General features: G+C 43.9%; 1 protein-coding gene across 8 annotated transcripts in view; it reads left to right on the top strand.

Moving 5' to 3' along the window:
- FRMD4A (FERM domain containing 4A) overlaps positions 1-27,703 on the top strand; it is a 523,694-nt gene that overhangs the window by 388,618 nt on the left and 107,373 nt on the right. For all 8 annotated transcript variants that reach the window (XM_075599524.1, XM_075599522.1, XM_075599523.1 and 5 more), the window contains exons 6-7: positions 2,071-2,127; positions 11,771-11,793. In XM_075599524.1, coding sequence (XP_075455639.1) covers positions 2,071-2,127; positions 11,771-11,793 — 80 coding nt within the window. The remainder of the gene's footprint in view (positions 1-2,070; positions 2,128-11,770; positions 11,794-27,703) is intronic.

Raw genomic sequence — 27,703 nt, 5'->3', positions numbered from 1 at the left:
AGAAACATGAAAGAACAGTGCTCTGATTGTCTCACTCTGGGAAGCAGCAGCCGGGACTTCCAGCAGTTGAGAGACAGGGAGGAAGGGATTGTTGGAGAGAAGTCATTGGTTGCTGCCTGCTGGTTCTCCATGGGAACCTTGTGCCATGCCTGCTGAATCCAGAATGTCTGCTTGGGTTTCATTGTAGTTGATTGGCTGTTCAGCACTTATAGTAAAGTAGAAGGGGGTCCTTTTTAAAAGCACCATTTAGGATCAAAGCAAGGGAACTATTTATATGTCTCCTGGCTATAAAACCCAGACAGAAGCATTATTGTAGTTATGAAAGAAAATACAAATCTACCAGGACTTTTTCCTTTGATAAAATCACTTCCCCCCCCAGTATTTCATCAGTTTTGCAGCTGAGGAGATCTGATAAATGACCCCAGAATTTCTCCGTTACTTTCCTCACATTGGGACCCTTTCCATAAAGGGGTGTGAAACATGTTGCAAAATGGATTAAGATACGAAACGGAAGATAAGTAACCTGCATCAATGATTAGTCTATTACTGAATGGATAAACTTCTGCCACAAGGCACCTTGTCAAGCCTTAGGCCTCGTCCCTACTGCCCGCGGCTGCGCGTGCCATGGCGTGCACGGAGAGAACAAGGTACAGCCCTCTATGGCGCAGGCCCCAGCCACTGCCTGCGCGCGCCTGCAAAAAGCACGATGCGCCACCACCTTTGCCAAAAGACAAGATTTTTGTCTTTTGGCGCAGCGGCTGAGCGCTAGGCCACGTCACATCAGTGGTTCAGCCAATGAGGGTGAGCCAGCCATGTGACATCATGGCCGCGCCTCCACCACGCCTCCCATCACGAGTTGCCCACGCTGGGGCCGTAGGCTTACCTAAGCTGCAGGAGCGACTCAGTGAGTAAAAGTATTGGCTGTGAGAGTCTCCGGTAGACTGTTCATTTTGGGGTGCACGGTAAGAAAGGGAGGAGCGGCCGGATTCTTTGCTGAACCTTGGGACCACGAACAGTCTTTTGGAATCAGATCTCGGTTGATAAGTGCTGTGTGTGGTAGGGGAGAGGAGCGATGTCACCAGTTCCCCTCAATAATTGGTATTTTCAGCAAAGCAGCTCTCATGGTTATAAGACTATTTTTTGAAATGTCGGTATAATTAAGAAATCTCAGTCCTGTGAGTGTATGCGTCCCGTTCTACACACACACACACACACACACACACACACACACACACACACACACCTTGACAAATTGTAAAAAATCACTCGCCCCACCCCCCCCCCTCAAAAAAATGAGCACCACTCTCACCCCCCTCCCGCTGTCACGTGCTTACCGGCGGCATGGTGCGGCCTCTCACAACATTCTCCTGCAACTTCCGTGTCTCCCCCTCCAACTCTCGAGAAAATGGCGGCGCGGCATCAAATGACGCCACGTTGCCATGACAACGGGACACTACATGACATCACGCCGGGTCACGTTGCCATGGCAACATGATGCCATGTGACGTCGTGTAGCGTCCTGTTGTCATGGAAACACCGCCATTTTCATGGGATTTGCAGAGGGAGACGCAGGAGAATGCCGGGAGACGCCGCACCCCGCCGCCGGTAATCACTTGACAGCGGGCAGAATGTACTCGCCCCAGGTGAAGGGGTGACTGCATTTGTCGAGCCGTGTGTGTTTGTGTGTGTGTGTGTGTGTGTGTGTGTGTATATATATATATATTTTTTTTTATATATGTATGTATGTATATATATATGTGTATATATATAAATAAAATCGTTCAGGAATTGCTGCTTAATTAAAACACGGGGGAAAGCTTTTGCAGGGGTCTCCGTTGTGCCGCTCACGCCTCGAACGTCCACCTGTGGGACGTAAAAGGGTAATCGCCTTCCCTTTCCCGTGCTCTGATAAGCCCACGTTGAGCAGGCATTCCTTCTTGCAGCGTAACGAGGGCCTTAGAAGTGGAGCCGCAGGGCGAGTACGAGTCTGCGAGTCGCGTTATGCAGCACGGAGCAGATACAGCGTCGTGCGCGAGGACTCACCTGTTCTTCTCTCTGTTTCCCTTGCAGGAGTTAATAGATGTTGACAGCGAAGTTGTTTTCGAATTAGCCGCATACATCCTGCAGGTAAGGGGGTCTTTTTTTTTTTTGGTGTAGCCTCATTTTGTAATGCAATCCTGACTAATGCTATAATGTAGTGTAGGGGCGGCCAACTCCAGTCCCCAAGGGCAACCAACAGGCCGGGTATTAGGGATATCCCTGCTTCAGCACAGTGGCTCAATCAGTGGCTCAGTCTTTGACTGAGCCACTGATTGAGCCACCTGTGCTGAAGCAGGGATATCCTTGAAGCCTGACCTGTTGCTGGCCCTTGAGGACTAAGGTTGGCCACCTCTGACATAGAATAAAAAGGTCTCCTTTTTTAACCCTTTCTCCGTCAGAGGTGATTAAACTGTGTTTCTCTGTAAGTCTCCAGCGAAAAGGTGTTAAAGAAGCAATCCAAGCAATAGCCAAACAAGTGTTTTTTTTATATACATCAGTTCTATAGTTTTAGATAATACTTACTACCTTTTTTATTTTAAAATTCAACTCTTAAAGCCATTTTTAATGAGTTTTAATATACTGAGCATCCTTTGATTTCTATAGTGGGTTTTAGCCCACCAAGATCTTTGCAACACTTTTCTGTTTCTGAGAATTTGTTGCCAATATTCCCAGCCGTTTGAGCTGCAAACTGTAACAATATATAATGTTACCTTAGTAATATGACTACATTGTAACTGCTGAGTGACACTGACTGAAGGATTGATTTAAAACTGAAAGGCAGCCATTTAGTGAACCCTGGGAAACAGGATTATGCTGATCGATCACGGGAGAACCATTAGATCAGGCCTGCACAACTACAGTCCTCGAGGGCCGCAAACAGGCCAGGTTTTCAGGATATCCCTACTTCAGCACAGCTGGCTCAATTAGTGGCTCAGTCATACTGAGCCACTAATTGAGCCAGCTGTGCTGAAGTAGGGATATCCTGAAACCCTGGCCTGTTTGCGGCCCTCATGGACTGGAGTTGTGCGGGCCTGCATTAGATCAACAGCTTAGGTAATTAGTTTTCAATAAAGGTAATAAAATGCTGCAAATATTAAGACAAAAAAATATATATTACAAAAAATAAATGTTAGCTGCTTGGACTGCCTCTATAAAACAGTAGTGATGGCTACTCGACATAATGTTATGTAAAAGGGTGAGTACATAGCTGTATTGAAGCTAATGAGAACCACATCAATCCTGTTCCCAGAACTCACCAGCTGAGACAAGGGCGCCTCGGTGGACCAATCAGCACAGTTTGGTCTATTCAGTTACAGAAAGCCCTCGGCACATCACTGTGCAAATCATTACTGGTCCTCTAGCACAAATATGATTACACGTCTCTTTATTTGGTACTCCTAGTGCAGTGGTTGGGCACCACTTATTTGGTATAGAAGAAAGTGTCTTTCCTACTTCTAGATGTAGTTCGTTTATTTATAAGACCTCCACAGTTTCCACAGCACAATACAAAAGTAGACAACATTACAATGATAACACACAATGAAAGAAGGGGTAACAGGAACACGTCTCGAGTCGTGGCTCAAGTTGCCAAGTAGAGAGAGGATAAATGCGTGATAATGCCATTCTCAGAGATTGTTACTCAGTTAGTATAAGAAACTGGAAAGGTGCAGCTGAATTCTGCTGCTGGACGGAAGGCAGGGTTCCTTTATTCTGGGCTTTCTAATGCAAAGCATCTTTCTACAGGGAGAATCTGCTTAACTATTGCCCCAGTCCAATTAAGCAATATATGTTGAGATTTAAATACAATTAAAAAGCACTCAAGCGTGTACCATCTTGTTTACCAGTTAAAATGTTTATTTCATAATTAAAGACATGGATAAGTGTATTGGTTTTTCAAATATATACTTTAAATCCTTTTTTTTTTTTAATCACAAATAACCATTAAATAAAACAAGTTGCTACTGTATGGGTCTAGTTAAAGGACATAAAAACCAATAGTAATCCCACGGTTAAAGTAGTTATAATTAAGAAATGTCATTTAAAAATGGCTGCCATATTGAAGCGGTGCCACAAAAATTACATTTTATGTGCCATAATTGATAAGAAGTCTTCTGCCGTCAGACCCTTCCTTACACTGGCAGAGGGGAAGACAGCGTACGGCCGATCAAGTCAAGCTGCAAGGTGTCTTCCAGCGCCGGGAGGTGTATTATCGCAGAAGACTGCTTAGTGAATATGAGCCTACAGGGCAGATCCACAACACTCTGTTAAATCAGGGCAAATAATGAGACGATACCGAAATAGGTAACGGGCGTTATTTTCCCGGAGTTTAACGGGTATCCACTAATTATATGCAAAAAGGAGGGTCGTTGGTTATCTCATTAGAATAGGCTTAACGCCATGTTAAGTTAGCACTGCCACACTCCTTAGCTTAACATGACTCGCGTTACACCTTTCTTACCTAAAGGGGGCGTGAGCTCCCTCCAGACACTGAAATACGGGTTTTGCTAAACACAGAGAGACCTATTTTAGTAGAGTCCCCAGCACTATACAGTACAGGAGGGCCCCGCTCATACGGCGGCTTCCGTTCCATGGCGGCGCCGCCGCAAAGCGAAAATCACTGAAAAGCCGAACCGCGATTTTCAGCTTCTCCCAACCTTCTGTACATGCGCAGACTTGCAGTCACCCCTTCTGTGCATTTGCGAACTCGGTCGCTTCCCCGTTCTGCGCATGCGTGACCTCGGCCACTTCTCCCCCTTGCAGTCTCCCCCTTTTGTGCATGCACGAACTCGGCGGTCCCCATTATGCGCATGGGTTAATGTTACGTTATTTAAGCAGTATCACTGGGTTAACGTTACGTTATTTAAGAAGTATCACTGGGTTAACGTTGCGTTATTTAAGCAGTATCACTGGGTTAACGTTACGTTATTTAAGAAGTATCACTGGGTTAACGTTACGTTATTTAAGCAGTATCACTGGGTTAACGTTACGTTATTTAAGCAGTATCACTGGGTTAATGTTACGTTATTTAAGCAGTATCACTGGGTTAACGTTACGTTATTTAAGCAGTATCACTGGGTTAATGTTACGTTATTTAAGCAGCATCACTGGGTTAACGTTACGTTATTTAAGCAGTATCACTGGGTTAACGTTACGTTATTTAAGCAGTATCACTGGGTTAACGTTACGTTATTTAAGCAGTATCACTGGGTTAACGTTGCGTTATTTAAGCAGTATCACTGGGTTAACGTTACGTTATTTAAGCAGTATCACTGGGTTAACGTTACGTTATTTAAGCAGTATCACTGGGTTAACGTTACGTTATTTAAGCAGTATCACTGGGTTAACGTTGCGTTATTTAAGCAGTATCACTGGGTTAATGTTACGTTATTTAAGCAGTATCACTGGGTTAATGTTACGTTATTTAAGCAGTATCACTGGGTTAACGTTACGTTATTTAAGCAGTATCACTGGGTTACCGTTACGTTATTTAAGCAGTATCACTGGGTTAACGTTACGTTATTTAAGCAGTATCACTGGGTTAACGTCGCGTTATTTAAGCAGTATCACTGGGTTAACGTTACGTTATTTAAGCAGCATCACTGGGTTAACGTTACGTTATTTAAGCAGTATCACTGGGTTAACGTCGCGTTATTTAAGCAGTATCACTGGGTTAACGTTGCGTTATTTAAGCAGTATCACTGGGTTAACGTTGCGTTATTTAAGCAGCATCACTGGGTTAACGTCGCGTTATTTAAGCAGTATCACTGGGTTAACGTTGCGTTAGTTAAGCAGTATCACTGGGTTAACGTTGCGTTATTTAAGCAGTATCACTGGGTTAACGTCGCGTTATTTAAGCAGTATCACTGGGTTAACGTCGCGTTATTTAAGCACTATCACTGGGTTAACGTTGCGTTAGTTAAGCAGTATCACTGGGTTAACGTTGCGTTATTTAAGCAGTATCACTGGGTTAACGTTACGTTATTTAAGCAGTATCACTGGGTTAACGTTATTTAAGCAGCATCACTGGGTTAACGTTACGTTATTTAAGCAGCATCACTGGGTTAACGTTACGTTATTTAAGCAGTATCACTGGGTTAACGTTACGTTATTTAAGCAGCATCACTGGGTTAACGTTACGTTATTTAAGCAGCATCACTGGGTTAACGTTACGTTATTTAAGCAGTATCACTGGGTTAACGTTACGTTATTTAAGCAGTATCACTGGGTTAACGTTACGTTATTTAAGCAGTATCACTGGGTTAACGTTATTTAAGCAGCATCACTGGGTTAACGTTACGTTATTTAAGCAGTATCACAGGGTTAACGTTACGTTATTTAAGCAGCATCACTGGGTTAACGTCACGTTATTTAAGCAGTATCACTGGGTTAACGTTACGTTATTTAAGCAGTATCACTGGGTTAACGTTACGTTATTTAAGCAGTATCACTGGGTTAACGTTACGTTATTTAAGCAGTATCACTGGGTTAACGTTACGTTATTTAAGCAGTATCACTGGGTTAACGTTACGTTATTTAAGCAGTATCACTGGGTTAACGTTACGATATTTAAGCAGTATCACTGGGTTAACGTCACGTTATTTAAGCAGTATCACTGGGTTAACGTTGCGTTATTTAAGCAGTATCACTGGGTTAACGTTATTTAAGCAGTATCACAGGGTTAACGTTACGTTATTTAAGCAGTATCACTGGGTTAACGTTACGTTATTTAAGCAGTATCACTGGGTTAACGTTACGTTATTTAAGCAGTATCACTGGGTTAACGTTACGTTATTTAAGCAGTATCACTGGGTTAACGTTATTTAAGCAGTATCACAGGGTTAACGTTACGTTATTTAAGCAGTATCACTGGGTTAACGTTACGTTATTTAAGCAGTATCACTGGGTTAACGTTACGTTATTTAAGCAGTATCACTGGGTTAACGTTACGTTATTTAAGCAGCATCACTGGGTTACCGTTACGTTATTTAAGCAGTATCACTGGGTTAACGTTGCGTTATTTAAGCAGTATCACTGGGTTAACGTCACGTTATTTAAGCAGTATCACTGGGTTAACGTTGCGTTATTTAAGCAGTATCACTGGGTTAACGTCACGTTATTTAAGCAGTATCACTGGGTTAACGTTACGTTATTTAAGCAGCATCACTGGGTTAACGTCACGTTATTTAAGCAGCATCACTGGGTTACCGTTACGTTATTTAAGCAGTATCACTGGGTTAACGTTGCGTTATTTAAGCAGTATCACTGGGTTAACGTCACGTTATTTAAGCAGTATCACTGGGTTAACGTTACGTTATTTAAGCAGTATCACTGGGTTAACGTTGCGTTATTTAAGCAGTATCACTGGGTTAACGTCACGTTATTTAAGCAGTATCACTGGGTTAACGTTACGTTATTTAAGCAGCATCACTGGGTTAACGTCACGTTATTTAAGCAGCATCACTGGGTTAACGTCACGTTATTTAAGCAGTATCACTGGGTTAACGTTACGTTATTTAAGCAGTATCACTGGGTTAACGTCACGTTATTTAAGCAGTATCACTGGGTTAACGTTACGTTATTTAAGCAGTATCACTGGGTTAACGTTGCGTTATTTAAGCAGTATCACTGGGTTAACGTTACGTTATTTAAGCAGTATCACTGGGTTAACGTTGCGTTATTTAAGCAGTATCACTGGGTTAACGTTACGTTATTTAAGCAGTATCACTGGGTTAACGTTACGTTATTTAAGCAGTATCACTTGGTTAACGTCGCGTTATTTAAGCAGTATCACTGGGTTAACGTCACGTTATTTAAGCAGTATCACTGGGTTAACGTTACGTTATTTAAGCAGTATCACTGGGTTAACGTTACGTTATTTAAGCAGTATCACTGGGTTAACGTCACGTTATTTAAGCAGTATCACTGGGTTAACGTTACGTTATTTAAGCAGTATCACTGGGTTAACGTTACGTTATTTAAGCAGCATCACTGGGTTAACGTTACGTTATTTAAGCAGTATCACTGGGTTAACGTTGCGTTATTTAAGCAGTATCACTGGGTTAACGTCACGTTATTTAAGCAGTATCACTGGGTTAACGTTGCGTTAGTTAAGCAGTATCACTGGGTTAACGTTGCGTTATTTAAGCAGTATCACTGGGTTAACGTTACGTTATTTAAGCAGTATCACTGGGTTAACGTTACGTTATTTAAGCAGTATCACTGGGTTAACGTTACGTTATTTAAGCAGTATCACTGGGGTAACGTTACGTTATTTAAGCAGTATCACTGGGTTAACGTTACGTTATTTAAGCAGTATCACTGGGTTAACGTTGCGTTATTTGAGCAGTATCACTGGGTTAACGTTACGTTATTTACTTCAGTGCATATGCGTTATAATTCATTTGTGGATCTGCCCCTAAGTCTTTTAGACATCATTTGGGATGTTAAACCTTTAAGAAAATTGTAGTTAGGTTTACAAAGTTACAGACGGTATCTATAGTCGTCACAGACCCAAATGTAAGAAATCATCATAACTGACATTTTTTTTTTTAAACACATATTTCATTGAAAAGTCCTTCCCTCCTGTTCTGCTGTCAAGAAGTACAGTACTATTTTCAGGGACCAATAAATATATAGGTGGCTGCGCATATTCTAACGTACTACTGTATAATTCAGCGCAAACTGCTGCATTTATTTGCTCATCTTTAAAGGCCTTTAACCCTTTGGCTGCTAACAGAGCCTGCTACGCCTTGCGAAACAAAGTATCGCTGACCCACCTAGCAGCAAAAAAGTTAACGCAAACATTTGCGCGTTGTATATGCAGTGGCTGCGGTTGCTCTGTTTAAGTTAGGCTTTTGGGCCTTCAATTAAAAAAAAAAAACACGGTTACATATCTTGAATTATTGAAGCAATAAAGTTGTGGTTGGTAAAAAAAAAACCTTCCACTGTGTAGGGCAGGGGAGGCCAACACCAATCCTCTAGGACCACCAACAGGTCAGGTTTTAAAGATATCCCTGCTTCAGCACAGGTGGCTCAATCAGTGGCTCAGCCTTGAGGAATGGCATTGGCCACCAATGGTCTAGTGTGTCACGGTATCGCGTCCCCAGCAAGTGTTGCTAAACGGGATTGTACAATAAGGGAAACAAAGGAAGAGAGAGAGTGTAAAAGTAATTAAGTGAGAATAGAACAACAGGTCAAGGCCAGAAGAGCCTAGCAACCGTTTCGTCTGTGTGTAGCAACTAACTAATGGGAAGAGAAACTGGGACTGAATGGGCTTCAGATATGCGTGCATTTTCTGCACCATTAATCTGGAGGCCGCTCAGAGGTGGTGATCCCCGCTGCAAACCTTGGGAAAGAAAAGCTAGGCCTAACTGCTTCGCTCTGCAATTGGTCGACTGGGGCCTCTTTTGGAACCGCTGACTAACGTATTGTCCATAAAAATGCAGCGGCTGTCTGGGTGCCGGGGTGGGAACGTTGCTGATGTCTGAGAGGTCACTTGGCAGGACGTGTTCCTAAACAATTTGGTGCTCAAGACATAATATACAATCCTGTCTATATATGGGGTTTTATTATTTACTCTATTTGGGTGGAGAGGGGTGGGGGGTTATAATGGGGAGTATTCTAGGGCATTACATAGATGCGGTGGGTTTTCGTTTATTGTCGAGGTTCCCCTCATTTAAAGGAGTTAATAGCCATATTGGTCCTCGAAAAAGTCAGATACTTCTTAGGCCGGGATACCTTTTAATTGAGCAAGATATAAGTCGCACAGCGTTGTCTGGTGAATCGGCTTCCAAGACTTCTTCGGAGGTCTCTTCAGGTCATGAAAATATATAACGTATAATATTCTAATAATCCGAAGTTGTTCTCTTAATAAAAAGAAGTTGACTAAGATGTGCAGTTGCATTAAAGGTTCATTGTCCAGCGGCGTAACTACACCGTAAGGGGCCCCCGGGCACAACATTAAGTGGACCCTCCATCCCGACTCGTAAGCAGCGGCAGAGCGCCACCCCACGTGACCGCAGGGAACCCGGAAATGGTTCAAACGAACCCAGATGCAGTTCGAGGGAGTAAAGGAGACAGGGCTGGCGCGCTCTCGCTTACACGTCTGTCGGAAACCAGTCGGCTGGTAAGAGAGAGCGCGCCAGCTCTGTCTCCGTTACTCCCCCGAACTGCATCGTTTGAACCATTTCCAGGTCGCGTTGGATGCCACCTCGACCAGTAGCAGATTCTGTCCCATTAGGCCCGATAGGCCCGGGCCTAGGCTGGCAGCATTTCTGTTTTTTCCCATATACAGAGGCCCCGCTCTCTCCCGCACTGATTGCCGGGGGGGACCAGGGTGCCTCTGTAAAGGCTTACCTTCTCCTTCACGTCGCCCTCCTCCATCTGTAGCGACAGATTGCCATGACAACGTTTCGGTGTCGTTTGATGCCACAACGCCGCAGAAGGAGACGGCCACTCGGACAGCAAAATGGTACGTGGCCATGGGCACCAAAATTGTACATCCACCACTGGTTCATTGCTGCTTACAAGTTGGGAGGGAGGGACGTGCCCGGGCATCCTAGGCGGTAGTTATGCCACTGTTAATGCCCCTTTATATGGCACATATTAAGGGTTTAATGCCCCTTTATATAAAGAGTCAAACATGAAGCTATTATAAAATGAAAACGCGTTCCCCCTATTTTCTCTGAGAAGGATTGACTAACAATTTGCAGAGTTATTTAGTATCATTAGAGACTACAACGTGCTCATTTGGATGTTACTATTTGAGAATCAGTGAGGCTTCAGCGCAGAAAGAAGCAGGAATTCGGGGTTGACGGGCACAGTCTGGGATCGGTATCCAAAGCCTGCGAGCTTGGCAGGGATGTTTGTTATATAGAAAAATGCTCCTGGTGAAAAAACAGGAATTATCTTCTGTAGGAAATCATAGTAAGAAACCCACATCTTCAAGTTCTGTTCCTCAGAATCAACCTTGTGATCCCCAAAAAATACACTTGTGTTTGCAAAGTTTAACCTCTTAACGAGGATAAGACTAACGAATTCAAAGGTACCGTCCTTTGGGGTGGAAACAAGTTTTCAAGATAAGGAAGTAAAATCACATTTCTCTTTCAAATATTTAGCTTCCTTTAGAAACCACAGAGCAGACAACGCCTACTTCCTTTAAAGAATGGAGTTGCTTTTTAAGCTCCCAGAGACATACAAGCAAATACTGCATCTACCTTCCTACAGTATAAAAAGAAAGGAACTAGTCTCTTCACCTGTGCTGAAGCAGGGATATCCTGAAAACCTGACTGGGTGGTAGCTTTTCAGCACTGGAGTTGGCTACTCCTGCTCTAGGTAGTGTGTAAAGACTTGTTACAATGAAACATCAACAACAAAAAGTTGTTTCAACCATGGATTATTTCAATCTATTTGCACTTGAATTGTTGCAAGCCTCACTATCAGAGAAGAGGATAAAACGCCCCATTCATTCTTAGCATTGTCATTTGTAAACGAGACAGAGGAGCAGATCTACTAAGAGGTGCTTTGCCATAAGACATTTTATGGCCATTCAAGAGAATGGGACAGAAGGTGTCTTAAGGTGCCGGCAGGTGTCCTTTGGATTAGCTGTTTAGCTAATAGGGACCATATTCTGTATTAAGTTAAAGAGGTAATACACTGGAGAAGTGTTCTGATGGCTGTGAGACATTGACGTGTGGAATGTGCTGATTTAAATTTGTTTCTTCTGTTTCAGGAGGCGAAAGGAGATTTTTCAAGGTAAGGCGCCAAACTCCGATTATCTACTGTACACCATCCCTTGTTTTATAGATAATTGGTGGCTTGTTTTAAGATGGCTACATGGTCACATGGCAGAGTCTCTTTTCACTGCCCTGAGCGGCCACAGTTCCCACCTTGAAATTGAAAGTATGTTTATATATTCTCTCTGGAGATCGCCACTGTGGTAGGGGAAGAGAAAGCTTTACTTACTAGCTTTCTCTGCAGTTCACTATGCTGGAAGTGGGAGGGAGTAGGGATGCATCCAAGGCAATATTTAAATATGATTGTTTTTGGCCAAGAGGTGTAAACAATTTCGGAGTGTTAATATGAATATTTCAGATATTTTAGAAGTGGTAAAAATAAGAAAAAATTGGTATGCTCCATTTTTTTTCAATTTTTTAATGCATACATAATGTATTGATTGAAAAAGACATTGGGCATATGTATAAAGGCAAAACTGGGGCAATTCTGGGGGCAAACAATATGCACATATGTATCAAAGAACAAAATCCCATTGAAACAAATAGGATTTATTTTCTGTGGTAACAATTATTTTGCCCCAGAATTGCTCTACTTTTGTATGGATACATATGCCCCAATGCATCAGTTTATTTGTAATGATAAAACAAAAACAAGATGTTCGATCATTTGTTTTGGGTCACGTGAAGTTACCTTGAAGTTGCTACATTTGTTCATTTACTCAACATTTGGACCCAAGGAGTGATGGATGCGTAGACCAACCTATCAGGTTTGAATAGTCCTTCTTTTTTCTCCCTGGAAACAGTTCTCTCAACCTAACATTAGTCAATGGAAGATGAAGCAATATCCTTTATTGTCCTCTCAAATCTCCCGGACACATGGCAGAAAGTATATTAATAGGGAGACTTCCTTATAGTTTATCTTTCTGCCAGCTGGACACATTTCCAATGACCTGATGCCCTTCCTAAGCCTCCCTAGTAGCAACTTTCCCATGCTGACAATATGGCGATGGTACTGTTTATCTCATTGCATTCTGGGTAGGGATGTGCAAAACTAGCAAAAATGCAGTTGCCACATTTAGATTTTTTTTAACTTATATATTTTGGGTTTTTGCTAAACATTTAGCTAAGTTTCAAAGGGCTAATAACGTCACTAAATTAGTCTTAGATGTTGCAATTTCACCAGCTTTCAGCAGAATATCGGCAGACGGGGGGGGGGGCTAAACATGGCGGTTGTCCTCTATTTACATTTGCTACTTTTTTACCGGTGAAACGTCTTGTGGCCTAGTCAAGCAATTTGCCAACGGTTAGGTCAATGTGCAATTTCACATAAGTGTGCACCAGTGAAAGTGCAATGCTCATTGACCTAACGGTTGGCAAATCGCTTCTTAACCTTGAGTAAGCCACAAAATGTTTCACCGGTAAAAAAAAAGAACAAATTTCCCCTGGTTCGCAAACTAATTCTGGGAGTGTTTCATACTGCGAAATGGGTAAGGTACAGGAATATGCATGTACCCCGGGAAAGAAAGAGAGCCCGCTTTCTATCACTTTAAAATACATCTCATGGTCTGAAACAAGGAATTAAAAATGCTAGTTGGTTCGTATATAGTATATATAATTTAGAGACAGACACATGTCTATTGTTAATTTGTGGTAGGTGGCTATTCTGTACTGTTAATTTACATTAGCCCCGCAGCATAATAAACAAACATAAATGATATGTAACATTGCCATTATGTTCATTTTCTTGCATGCAATCAGCCACCCATTCCTCTACCCACCTATTATACACACAAGCAAGATCATCTTGCTAATACTCGTAAGCCTCTCAGACCTCAGTGTGCCTACCCAAGATGCTTTGCGCCATGCTGACATCGTTGCATGTGGCACCAGGATTAATACTGCAACAGACTTTTTCCAATTGTACATAATAATATATAATTATCATTAGAAGTTTTTCCCTACAATACCTAATCACGTCTGTTTTTAAAAGCAGCATATTTCAAGAAACATACTGTTTTACAGTAATGAGGATTGTCACTGTCACTAGTATCCCAGAAATGTTTTTTTTTGTTCATGTTTGGCATGTGGGTTTAAGGCAGGGGTGGCCTTCTCCAGTCCTCAAGGGCCACCAACAGGTCAGGTTTTAGGGAAATCCCTGCTTCAGCATATGTGGCTCAATCATATGCTCAGTCTGATTGAGCCGCCTGTGCTGAAGCATGGATATACTGGCCTGTTGGTGGCCCTTGCAGACTGGAGTTGGCCAGCCCTTGTTTAAGGAATAACCAGCTGGTAGTGATTTGTGTACATTTATCCATGATCTCCCATTTACTTTATCCAAAGTAAAGCCTTTTTTTTTTTCTTTAGGGATTGGCTTTTCTTCCTTTTTTTTTTCAGTCACATATCATATTTCGTTGCGAAACCCTCGAGCAGTGTCCTGTTTCAGAGCATATTTATATCAAATAATCATTTTCATGGACCCAGAAAAATGGAAGTCCTTGGGAATCTGCTAAGAATTTTAAGTTTAAGTGCTTCTCTGCCAGTGCGGCCATAAACTGCCGGACCCCCAAAGAGTTTAAGTCCTGTTCGTTGCATCTTTGTGGTGCCATTTCTCCTGTTAACTCCATACGTGGATGAACTAGGGTTGCCAGGTGGCTTCTCCAAAAATAGTGGACACAATGGTGAAAGGTGTGACGCGCTCTAGTCACACACACACCTCACCTCCATGCTGTTTCCTCCTCTCCTTGACCACACCCTCAGGCTCCTGACACCTCCTTCTGTTTGGCTGCATTACCCAGCAGCAGCCAATCAGGATGGAGGAAGCTGTCCAGCCTTCTAGCAACAGCCCTGCTCTAGCCCCGCTCGGGGAAATCCCGCGGCCCCCCCAAGCCGGTCAGGTCACTATGTCCAGAGCGGTAATACACCACATACATGTCGAGAGAGGTAATGCTGGACACATACATGTCCAGTATTCCCTCTCATTTTTTACTGGACATAGTCCAAATACAGGACAGTCCAGTTCCATACTGGACACCTGGCAACCTTCAAGAAACACTGACCTTCCTGCCACCAGAGCCGCGCGACCCGGATCTGCTCTCTGCAGCCTGCTAGTCCTGCAATTCAGTTCCAGTTACGTCCGGCCACAATCTACCGCTCTGCGTTTGACCCCGGGTGTTTGTTCTGCGCGGGGGGAGGGGTGTGATGAAGGTATGTGTGCTGACTGGTTGTTGAGCAGGGGGTAAGGAGGTAGGCCCTGTACACCCAGCAGTGAGGTGGAGGCGTTGGACCCTCTGCCTGCCAGGCCTGGGGCCATTGTCCCGGTGCTTTTTCCCCCTGTGCGTGGCGCTAAGCTCCATGTCCCAAAACGGCAACCAGGTACTAAAGGGGTAACCATCTGCCCCTGACCTAACTAGCCCCGCATGCATTAGTACACGTTTAATGCTATTTGTCATACTGTTGTTCTGAGCTAAATCAATTATCCCTCCCCCCCCCAAAAAAAACCCCACTAAAATTAAGTTATCAATAACATAACCTGATCATTCATGTTGTGCTGATCAATTTCTGCATTTCCCGTGTTCGTTTTCTAATGTGCATTATTTCACTGGCATCAGCTGTTGTCTTAATGCGTGTGAGAGACAGCGGCCATTTTAAGCTTCTTTGGTGGCAAATTGTTAGCAAATGATATTTCCAGAGTTCAGCTACAGAATATAAAAAGGATGAGATATAAACAGCAGCAAAAGGGACTTTGCAACAAGATAAGGGACATTTCCTTTTGTATGGTGAGAAGAGCAGATCGCTGGATTTACCTACGATTGTCACCCGTGAACATATCCTAAATTACTGAAAGACTAATATTTGAGAAGATCTAGAAAGCTTGTGTGAGTCTGTCCTTCTGACTGAGCCACTGATTGAGCCACCTGTGCTGAAGCAGGGATAGCCTTAAAACATGAGCTGTTGGTGGCCCTTGGGGGCTGGCATTGGTCACTCCTGCAGCAGATACCTTTAAGCAAAGGTTATACATTATTTTAGAAAGGAAAGCTGTGCAGGGATTTGCAAATACGTTCAAACGTAGGCTGAAGCTTAACCCAGGAAAATGATTTATTATTATTATTATTATTATTATTATTATTATTATTATTATTATTATGAAACATGACAGGCACATTTTTTTACTTTTTTGTTTGTTTGTCTTTCTGTGGATCAATACAGCTAAAAAGATAGTATTAGTATCACCCAATTAGAATTTAACAAAGGTTGAACTCAATGGACATACAGTACATCCTTTTGAACCAAATTTACTGCTAATTTATTTTGTGCTGTTCACAAAACGACCTGTTAATATACAACAATTTATAGCACAGATATTCTTGTTTGGACCTAATACATTTCAAACCTTCTGTGGGACATGCAAATGATCCACAAGTCGTATATTTTGTTTGGCAAACCGTCTATAGGTATATTTTAAAATATAACTTCTGTCTGACACTAATTTGTATGTACTTAAGTACATATACGGTACCACACACACATACAATAGCAATGGTAATAAACTCACTATGCAAAAAAATGTTTATCAGATATAATTGTTGTCTTATGTTATCAGTTCTCAGCTGCTGTAATTGGTTGATGGTTCTGAGCTTCAACCAATGGATGTAGGAGAATTCTCACCTGGTCTCATGCACTGGGGAGAGTGAGCACAGACGTATTCTTTAGGTCGGAAGTAGCCAACTCCAGTCCTCAAGGGCCACCAACAGGTCAGGTTGTAAGTATATCCCTGCTTCAGCACTGGTGGCTCAGTCAATGACTAAACTACTGATTGAGCCACCTGCGCTGAAGCCGTGGTATCCATAAAACCTGACCTGTTGGTGGCCCTTGAGGACTGGAGTTGGCCGCCTCTACTTTAAGTTCTTGCATCTAGACCAGGGGTGCGCAAACTGGGGATTTTCTAGGGGGGGGTGGCCATGACAACGGGGCGCCTTATGGTGCAGAGGTGTCACGCGGCGCCCGTTGTCATGGCAACGTGGCTCCATTGGACATCGCAGAGCCATGTTGAGGGGACTTGCAGAGGGTGATGCTGATTCCGCCGCCTGGAGATTTTTCGGGTAAACCCCCAGCTCGGAGATACGAGGCCGAAACCCGTGGTCTCTGGGTCAAACCCGAAGTTTTTAGCAACCCTGATTGCACCCCTAAACGTGGTGGTGGTGGTTAAAAGGTTAAATACGCTGCCCAGTGAGAAAAATGTTGACAGAGTGACAGCACGTTCTGTAAAACTAAGGGTTACTAGAAGAAGAAAATAACAATTATCAGTGATACTTGTAACCCCTTGGCTGCCAGAGGCTGCTGTAGCTCTGAAATGGGCTGCAGGCCGTGGCAGCCAAGTGAATGGAATATGGCTTCAATGTTTCTGTTCTATCTCAGTCCATATGCCGGGGGGGGGGGGGTGGGGGGGGGGTGATTATTGATGTTTCCCTTAAGCAGACGTTTTTGATGTTTCCCTTTAAAAGCCTTTAAAGGAAAGCAATGCGTGTGTTTAACGAGCAACGGAAATACATTCTTTTGGTTGTTGGATTAATAGCTCAGTGAAATGTGATATGATAAAATATGTAGATCGCAAGAAACTACTCTTTACAGCAACAATAGGGAATATATGTGTATATATATGTGTGTGTGTGTGTTTGTGTGTGTGTGTATATGTGTGTATATGTGTGTATGTGTGTGTATATATGTGTATATATGTGTAGCCAGGTCCCCCTCTTACCTCCAGGCTGCGTGAGGGGTATGGCTGTGTGGTTGCTGCAGGGAGATTGTGAGCTGGCGAGTGGGTCGCCGGTGCTCTGCCGAGGGCGCCGCCATTTTGTTTGTGCGTGCGCATGTAGAGAGAAGGCTTGCGCATGCGCAGATAGTATCTAGAGTTGCGGTGGCCATCTTTGTACACCTGGCGCATGCGCAGTATAATGCCAGCGGCGGCAATTACACCCATAAATCTGCTTGGAGCTACAAGTCGCAGCAGCCTGAGGGGCTTCAGACCACATGTTGTCAGGCAGCCAATAGGGCTGCTGCATTTAAAACAGTCGAACAGTGATAACAGTTAGGACAATGAGGGCAGTTGGTCAGTTGTGAGCAGGGTACAGAAGAGGGAGGTAGGGTCCCAGGTGCCAGTAGCTCTGGGACTAGGCCAGCTTTCCCATGCAGGCCCCAGTTAGACCCCGACTCACAGTAGGCACCTGCAGCTGTATAGGGAAGCCCATAGTTAGGGACCCTTTTCCCCAAATATACCCCAACAGCACTTATCATCTGAGATCTGACTCCAAAAGACTGTTCATGGTCCCAAGTTTCAGCAAAGTATCCGGCCGCTCCTCCTCTTACCGTGCACCCCAAAACTGGAACAGTCTACCAGAGACTCTTTCAGCCACCACCAGTTCTTTCAAAACTAAAGCTCTCTCACTTCTGGTCTGTAACTGTTACATACGCCTATAATATATATTATCTTTAACTGTGCATGCAATGTCTTGTACATAATGTACTATATAACCCTTTTCACTCATTGTAACTATGTATTTGTAACCATGTATTTGTCATTATAACTCTGTGCCCAGGACATACTTGAAATCGAGAGATAACTCTCAATGTATTACTTCCTGGTAAAACATTTTTTAAATAAATAGAAAGCATTCAAATTCATACAATAAACATTGCACAATAGCTGCATAGCATAGCTAGCAGAACAGAAGCAGTGATCAAAACTTTGACAGGGAGAGAGATGCATTGTGAGTAGGTCATTCAAAACAAGAAACACTCTCCTCAATAGGCAGACACATAGTGACAATACTGGATGCGAGATACATCGTTTGTGCACAATGTTGCTCAAATCAGAAGCTTGCAATAATTAGCCATAGTATCTAAGTCCTCTTGTACACTCACTATGAGTATCCACAGAGTCTCAGCAAAGTCTCAACCAGGGTGGTTCCAGGGCATACTGCGCAAGTGCCAACATTAACCCTATATTCAGGTATTCTCCTCTGTATTATATACTGAGCTAGTTATAGCGCTGTGTCTCCGAGCTCTATGGCTTGCAGACTTGCCACTGCTTGCTTCCATTTGGTCACGTAGTTATCTGTACACAATTCCCGTGATATATGATATCAACTATAGTCTCTGTACAGGAGTGGAACCGTTAATATACATATGTTACACAGCGTAGCTCACCGTGATAATACACCGCCAATGCAGCAAATATCCCACATACATATTCCTGGCTGGGAAACCACTAGGACAGCATAAACCCATAAATAACCCCAATATCAACTAACCAGTGGGCCGAGAACAGCCCAGAGGGGTACCCGGAGCCGTCGCCGGTCCCGAGGTCCGTCAAAGGTGGGATATAGTCCAACAGAACCATCTCACTTATACTTATAGAAGTAATATGTACAGTTCTTTGTGCCGGAGATACTAATCCCAAAAAAGAACTGTCCCATCGATGGATTAAAATGGCCTACAGGGATTGCCATATAAATTAAAGAAGCCGAACCAAAAATAATAACTTAAATTCCTTAATATATTTATTTTTTACATAACAAAAAGCTAGTTCTGCTTAGGAAAGGATTGTGGCTTCGAGACGCCATTTCCATGGAAGTTGCTGACTGTGCATGAAGATACTCGGTATTAGTATACAGTGCAGCATGTTTGCTTTCCAAAAGGGTTCCTCCTCCCTCACCCACCTCCCCTCCCAAACAGGCAAGCGCAGGAACAATTGCAAAGGGTTTTCTGGGGGCTTTTCTAAACACACTAATCTCCTGGGAGAGAAGCAGAAATGTGAGCCATCTCAAATAGCTGTTGACACAGCAAACGTTGGCTCTGGGCTGGAGCCATTCATTGCTCCACTCGCCTCATATCAAAACAAGTTTGTATTCAGAACAAAACTGAAACCTTTTTTTTTGCTTATGTTGTTGAGTTCCGCTAAGTGTCTGCGACAGACGTGTGTGAAACGGCTCCTTCCTGGAATGAGTTAGCACAATACACGGGTCATGCTGTGGGTAAATAGATACACAGAAGTGTATGGTATAGAAAAGGGGGGGGGGGGCAACTCCAGTCCTCAAGGGCCACCAACAGGTCAGGTTTTCAGGATATCCCAGCTTCAGCACAGGTGGCTCAATCAGTGGCTCAGTCTTTGACTGAGCCACTGATTGAGCCACCTGTGCTGAAGCTGGGATATCTGGCCTGTTGTTGGCCGCCCCTAGCATAGAACAAACACCTGGCCCACCTTATGTACATCCTTAATGCACCCCAGGGAGCTTATTCAATCACGTGTGATACTGCCGATTCAGCGCGCCCCCAGGGAAATCCCCATTTTATTCTTGCTGGGACTATTCAATGTGCTGCCATTTTGATTTTTTTTAAATGATTTGTGACTCTTGACCACTACACATTTATAATGGCTGCATTCTTTTGTATATTAGATCGAGCTTTTAACAAGCGGGTATTGTATATTCCATGATATCTGTAATTGTGCTATTCCCAGTTAGGCTTTCTCCACAGTAGGACGCGCTGGCTTCCGCGCTCTCCTCCTCCTCCCGGCGTCGCGCTTGCAAAACAAACTTGTTTGTATTGCGAAGCGCCGCTCTCCCTGTAGCGCACGCGCTAGCACGCGCGCACCATGCACTGCAGCATTGCCGTCGTAGTGTTTGTTCCAGCGTGAGCTACGTAGGTCACGAGAGCCCTGGGACTGGTGTAAGAGCCAGCTGATGGGCGAACACGCTGCAGCTCAGCTCTTTAGCAAATGTAATATTCACTGAACCTGAAAGTCTCAGTAATAAAAAAATGTGTAAGGGTTAGCTGCTGCTTGTCTGATCCAATCAAAGGCACAGACTGTAAATGCACTGGGAATCATGGCTGGCAGGTTGATGCCAGTAGCATAAACCAGATCAGAGACTTCCAAGAGAGGTGTAGGCATGAGAGCCTGTGCTATTCACCACATAGAGGAGAGTCATTGAGTCATTTTGCATGGTAGAAGGGTATGGAGTATCCTTGTTTAACTGTTTTTTTTTCTATAAGCTAACTGAGTAACATTCCATTTTTTTCATGATGTTAGGGTCCCAATTTCTTTTTAAAGCGAAAAAGGATTCCTTTACAAGTTGATTTGTTTCTTTTGCTCTGTGTTTTTTTAGAGTAGGAGTAGATACACCTTTTACATGTGTATATAAGTTTAACATGAAGCCGAGGGGCGCATATAACGGGGTTCTCCCATAGTCTGGGGGAACGCTGCTCTAACCTCTGCATGGCAGAAGAGATGCAGTACAAGACTCTCTAAGCTTTTTTTCACTGGATCCTGCTAACATCATGTATAGATGATGAAGAAATCACATCTTTTCCCCCCAGAATAACATTATTTGATCATTGAAAATAGATATTAATTGTGTAAAATGCGTCTATTGATGAAGTGCTAGTGGACTCGTTTGTGATACCCTTTGGTCGTGATACCTAGTAGGCCACATAGGGTTCTTCATAGACGTCGTAGCAGGCACAGGGTTTCCAAAATCTCACGGGTCTCTTTTTCGCTAGTGGATTTACCAGTACCCCTGGCAGTTCTATGTCATCTATAGTAAAGACATTGGCCCATATAAACAATGCACAGTCATAAGACACCTTTCGACACCAGAAGACACTTTACCGCCCATCCAAGTGAGGTGTCTTGTTTCTCATAACATTGCTTATGGCAAGGTGCTGCTTAGTAAACATGGGCCTCTATGACTTCTCATAATATGTTGCTTCTATAAATTACTGCCACTAGAATATGGAGCACACTCCTCGACAAGCCGTTGGGATAGAAGTAGGTTTGCAGGGATTAGTGTGACCCCCCTCTCCTCCTCTGCTGTTCCAAAGCAATTAGTTGGCTTCTAATGGTTGTCCATGGCTGCTTTTTTTCCCCACCAAAACGTCAACAGCAGAGATGCTAACCTCCGAGAACCAAAGTCACGTGGGGTTTGTGCATTCTGGAACCAAACATAACATTTTAATGGAGAAGTCCGGATTTTTTACCAGTGACATTCCATTGGAGACCATGCAGCAGCGTATGCTAATTCTTATTGAAACTGACTCCAAAACAGTGAGATTCGCAGAAAATCGGTCACAGTTGACATATCTGCAATGGCATCCGCATGCAACACAAAGCAAAGCGGATTTCCAGGGTAAGCCAGATGTGATCCAGTCCCGAGACAGCCAACGAGGCCTTAGCCCGGCTCCCACTTTCTTCCCATATTTTCTGTACTACTTAGAAAACATATAGTCCAGTCACCCCCCGATATACAATATATTTTCAGCAGCTCTGATTGTGGGCTACGAATCCATGTGTAGGTAAGTTTGTCACAGATGCTTCTATAGTTTATGCTGTGAAGTTTACTTCCCTTTGATCTGAAGATGTTACCCTCCCCCCCCTGCCCCCCCCCCCTCCCCATCCAACTGAAAGGAGCTTAGATATTCCTAAATAAGTGGAAGACGGCTTCACAGTATAATGAATATGGGCTTTAGAAAGGAATATGAAACTCTTAGCATCAACATAGCAATGTAATGTTCCTTCTTGTGTGAATCATCTTGATAGCTAGCATATCTAGCCGTTAGGGGGGAAACACAGCCAAGTGTTAATTTATCAGAAAAGCCCCTGATTTACAATCTGCTTCAACCGTAAGAGTCACTGTAGTAACAAGGTCATGATATATTCTGCAGACACCAGGAAAAATACGGTTTCTGTCTGTGTTTGCGCAGTTTCTGGGAACTCCATAAATATACAGTACTTGCTCGTGTATAGTGCTAGAAAGAGGGAAATGTTATCCTAAATATTTCTGTCTGGGAGATAGAGGGAGCAAGCTGGCCCGAGTATTATATGCAGACACACGTGGGATATTGACAAGAGGAACAAAGAAATGAATTGCTCCAACAATCTAGTTCTCTAACTGCCTTGATATGAAGATTAATATCTGCAGCATCTCTTCTGTTTAAATAGCCATGTTTTGTTATTATTGACGTAATGATGTCAACTTCAATAGACATGTAGCATATTGAAGTACTTTTGGTAAGTGATGTTCCAAGTTAGTTGGAGGGAAAGTTTCACCACATAAAAAAACAAAACAGAATTATACTCTGCATTTCAACCTAAGAAGTTTTGTTTTCCAAAATGTCTCCTTACACAATACTTTCCCTACCAAACAAACCCTTGTTAGGTCTGCCTCATTTATTTACAAAATTGTGTGTCCTTCCAGCAATGTCTGCTCTGTTGCTATTTGAAGCAGTGTAGAGAGCCAGCAGTGGAGGTAATGGTAGTGAGCTGATTATATATCTTAGGGTAAGTGGTGCAATAAAAACAGACATCGAACTTAATTTAACTATATATAGAGTGCAGGTTTGCCATTTCCAAAGTATGGTCCAGCTGGAGTTCCATAACCTACCACCAACTCCAACATTCCCTAAACATAGAGACACGGGGGAGGAGAATCAGTTAGAACAGGGATGCGCAACTCCAGTCCTCAAGGGCCACCAACAGGTCAGGTTTTCAGGTTATCCCTGCTTCAGCACAGGTGGCTCTCTTTGACAGAGCCACCGATTGAGCCACCTGTGCGGAAGCTGGGATATCCTGAAAACCTGACCTGTTGTTGGCCCTTGAGAAGCGAAGTTGACTCACCCCTGGGTTATGCCGCGCTTATAGCGACGACGCCTGAAAACAAATACATTGCCGCCGCCGCATGCGCTTATAGTGCATGCGACGGCAACAAGCAACGGAGCGACGTCGCCGTTGCGAAAACCTGAAGCCGGCAAAATGTGATTTTTCAAGGGCTGTCACGTCACGGCCCTTGAACAAATCAAATTGCCAGATGCTGCCGCCCGGCGAAAGTTATGTTTCCCGTCGTGTCGCCGTCGCCATCGACGGCCCTATAGGCACAGCCTTAGAAACAAATGTGCAGTCATACTCTGTACTGGTCTCAATCGCAACAGGTGTCTTTTCCGTGTGGGTCCTGAACATTAAAATGTATAAATCCCGTCGCCTATTGCAGCAAAGGGGTTAAATCATTGCCGAGGACGCCCACTCCATAACCAAGTGGAATAAGGAAGGGAGACTGACTGCTGGGGGCAGCTGAAGGCCACAGAACAGTTCAGCTGCCAGGCCAGCTATCTCACTAACCACAGTCATGTTACTGATTACACTTCTATTATTTTAGACCATTTTAGAAATATCCCCATTGAGATCTGGGACATGGCCTTTCCTGTTCTTGTTACGTTACAGCAGCCTTCAATATCTAGCGACGCCAGGTGTTCTACTAGTCGCCTTAATTCTTTCATACTGGGTGAAACAGCGAGTGACTACGTGAATTGCATTATTTGTGGTTAAATAGACTGTCAATCTTTTTTTTCCTGAGTCAACATATGTATGATGCACCGATTCCCTTTGGAAAGGCGCTGCCGGTGTACTCAAGGTGTGGAATAGCAGTAGAATGTACTAGTGCAACAAGCACAAATTATGATTTATTTATTTTTAAACTTTAGAGTAACGGAGACCCTGGAGCCATTAGTATAAGTGTGGCATGACTGCGGGGTCCCAAATGACCGGCAGCCAGGCCAAAAAGGGGAAATAAACGATAGATCAGATGTGCTTAGAGAAGTGGAAAGCTTGGGGTTAAATTAGAAGGGAAGAGGGAAGGAGCACAAAGAGGAGATTAGATGTGAGGTTCTGTAGGAGGTGAAATAGTGCAGTGTTCCTGGATCTGAGCACATTGAAACCACTGGGAGGCTGTTTCCAATCAGAAGATTTTTCTTTAATAAAACAGCATATATTTTTGCAGCCAGGAGAATTACCCCCCCAAGATGCGTTTGATAAGCCCGTTCAGTGGTGTGGGCTCATCGCTTGCGTTACAGCTAGGGCGACCAGATCCGTCCCAGGGGGAAAACCTGGACAAATGTCGCGCATGCGAACGGCGAGCGCCGACAGCGCATGCGCGTTTGGCATTTAACGATCACGAATGCAGAATCTGCGTTTTGCCAGGCACTTATGCGCATGCGCGGATTGGCTAGTGCCGATCGTGCATGCACAGCCGGCGACGATAAAAGCCGGGACAGTGGCCAGAAAAGTTAGGACCCGGGGAAAAAAGGCTAAAAACCGGGACGTCTGGTCACCCTAATTACAGCTGTGTCACCCCATATAAAGCCCCCGAGGTAGTTTGGCGAGGGCCAGATATTCAGAAACGTCACTACACATTGCACACGGACATGCTGCTTACACATGGCTACGGCCGCGATTATAGTGGCCACGCGCGCCGGAGCGCATGACATCACGCGCACCCGTCGCTCGCCCGAAACCTGCACTGAGGTCTGAGGTGACGGGGAGGCGCGGCAAAGACTAAATTGTTTGTCTTCTCCAGAATCGCTGCGCGGTCGCACTTCATCGCTCGCGCGGCCGTGCGCTCTATGGGCGGCCTCATAGAGAAGAGGTTTGTTGTTCGCGCCACCCGTGCGCCGTCGCTGCCACTATAATCACGGCCTAAGAAAGGAGCTGTGCATCTGGCCTTAGAAATGGTGCCACTCCAACCCACAGAATTACAAAATAGAAAGGGATATTCGGTACGTCCTTGGTATTCAAACCCGCGTTTCCGTTACCTGAATGTATTGCTTCACGAACCCCGTCTTCAGTTGGGAGAGCAATTCCCTGAGGCTGTTTAGATTGTAAGCTTCTTGCGGCAGACACCTGGTTCCAATTGTTTCAGCTTGTCTTAATTTACATGTACTCTTTTAGTTATACAATGTTATTAAACCCCCCCCCCCCTCCCACATTGTACTGCGGTATGGAATATGGTGGCGCCGTACAAAGAAAAAATAAGAAACGCTAGTCTCCCGCATTGCCTGCTTAGTCAAATGCATGTTTAACATGTTAACCCCTTTCTAACCGTGTTTTTACATAAGCCTTCCAGCATATTCATGCACAGGAATGGCTGTTAATAAGAAACAATGGCTGAGAATAGTGGAAAAGCCCCCAAGCAGTAGAAAACCTCAGATTTACACTTAGTAGTGGCGGGCTGACTGGAATGATTTATATTCCCAAGTATTACTTCCTTCTCTGTCCACATAAGTGTTTATTGTAATTAAGCATTGAAAGCACCTAATGTACAATGGGATAGGTAACAGAGTTCGGATGATTCTCACGCATAATTGCACGTCTTTTGCAGCAGAGATCAGTGACTACAATGGACGTGTTTGCATGTCGTGTCCCAGCCTGACTGCTGAGGCTTGTAAACAGGAACTCTTGTTGCCTAAACTTGATAGGTGTTACTAGTCGGATCATTGCTTCTCAGCCTTTAATTCAAGAGCAAACCAGAACAAAATAGTTAACCCGTTAGCTGCCGCAGGACCATGCAGGTTTTTTGCAGCAGCAAAGGGCATGAGATCAGATGACTGACTGGTGGAAGAGTGATGTTGCGTTACAAGATATATAATTACAATAATTGATTCTCCCTTTCAGTCCGTCTTTCATAACTATACAGCAGTTAATCTAATAACAGCACCAAAGGAACAGTGCTCCATTGAAAAATTGTCCTAGAACAAGAGTGGCCAAGTCCAGGACGCAAGGGCTACCAACAGGTCAGGTTTTTAGGATATCCCTGCTTCAGCAGAGGAGGCTTACTGAGCCACCGATTGAGCAACCAGTGCTGAAGCAGGGGTAATCCTGAAGACCATGACCGGTTGGTTGCCATTGAGGGCTGGAGTTGGCTACCCATGTCCTAGACCAGGGGTGCGCAAAGTTTTCCCACTGCACCCCCCTGCTGGCTCTCTACCCCAACCCCCTCCCCGCCCACACCCCCATCTTATCTCCGGCGTTTCTGATGTCACAACGTCATATGACCCCACAGCATCTTTTGACGCCGCGTTGCCATGGCGACGCACCGCCCGAAGCCGCTAGAGATAAAGTAAGGGACCTCACACATTTAAATGCCTTTGGGAAGAGAGTGGAGCCTCTGTAAGCACCGCACCCCTCCCCCCACCCACCCAGTTTTCGCACCCCTGTCCAAGACAATCAGGCAAAGTATCATCATACACTAAATTTAGCCCTCGGGCTATAGCGTATGTGAGAGAGATAAGAATTCTATATAATTCAAGGGTTACATGATTAGATTTCTAGAAAAAAATGTTATCTGGGTGTGACCTGTCTGGTTAGGGAGGTTATATTTGTCACCACAGTTAGAGTTGCTAGGTGAAGAGGTTGTGGACATTGCCAGGCGCAGTGACAGGTCTAGCCCAGGCAGCAGGCATGGGGTTATCCTAAATTATTAATAGAGTGCCTCGCCAACCGTGGCAGGGGTGGCACAGGGAAGTGTGCATTTCTGTACAGTTGTGGTATCATTTTTGCATATTTGCTGTGTGATATGTCTGGTGAGTGGTGCAACCCAGGCATCTATGGTCATGCTACGGCATAGAAATGTGGTTATACTACTGGATTGCAGTTCATATTTGGGTTTGGGCTGAACTCTGACACTGCTTGCATGTTCTCCCTTGAGGCTAAATCTATTGGGTTTTCCCACTAGTAGGAGCCTCACACCTAACATAAATACGAGTGAAAACAGAAAAGGAAAGGAAAGGATCCCCAATTAATGCACTCGTACCAATGTGATTGGAAATATTAAAAACCTTTTAATAGTCAATCATTTAAAAATTAGTTATATAAGGGACCTGGTAACTCAGTCCATGACCAGTCCTTCAAACCTCCTGCTTTTGACCACCTGCCTTATCAGAATTCCTGTGTAAAAGACTTCTTACAGATGTAGATGAGCCTATATTGCTCATAGAGTATTGAAAAAGCCTGTTTCAATACTCTCCTGTTATCTAAAACATGGAGATAAGGTTTAGAAGGAAAAACAATATCTCCATGCACTGATTCACTATCTTCTAGGTGAGCTATT

The sequence above is a fragment of the Ascaphus truei genome, chromosome 5, assembly GCF_040206685.1.
Source record: "Ascaphus truei isolate aAscTru1 chromosome 5, aAscTru1.hap1, whole genome shotgun sequence".
Taxonomy (NCBI): Eukaryota; Metazoa; Chordata; class Amphibia; order Anura; family Ascaphidae; genus Ascaphus; species Ascaphus truei.
The sequence above is the reverse complement of the archived record's forward strand: the minus strand, read 5'-3'. Positions and strand labels throughout refer to the sequence as shown.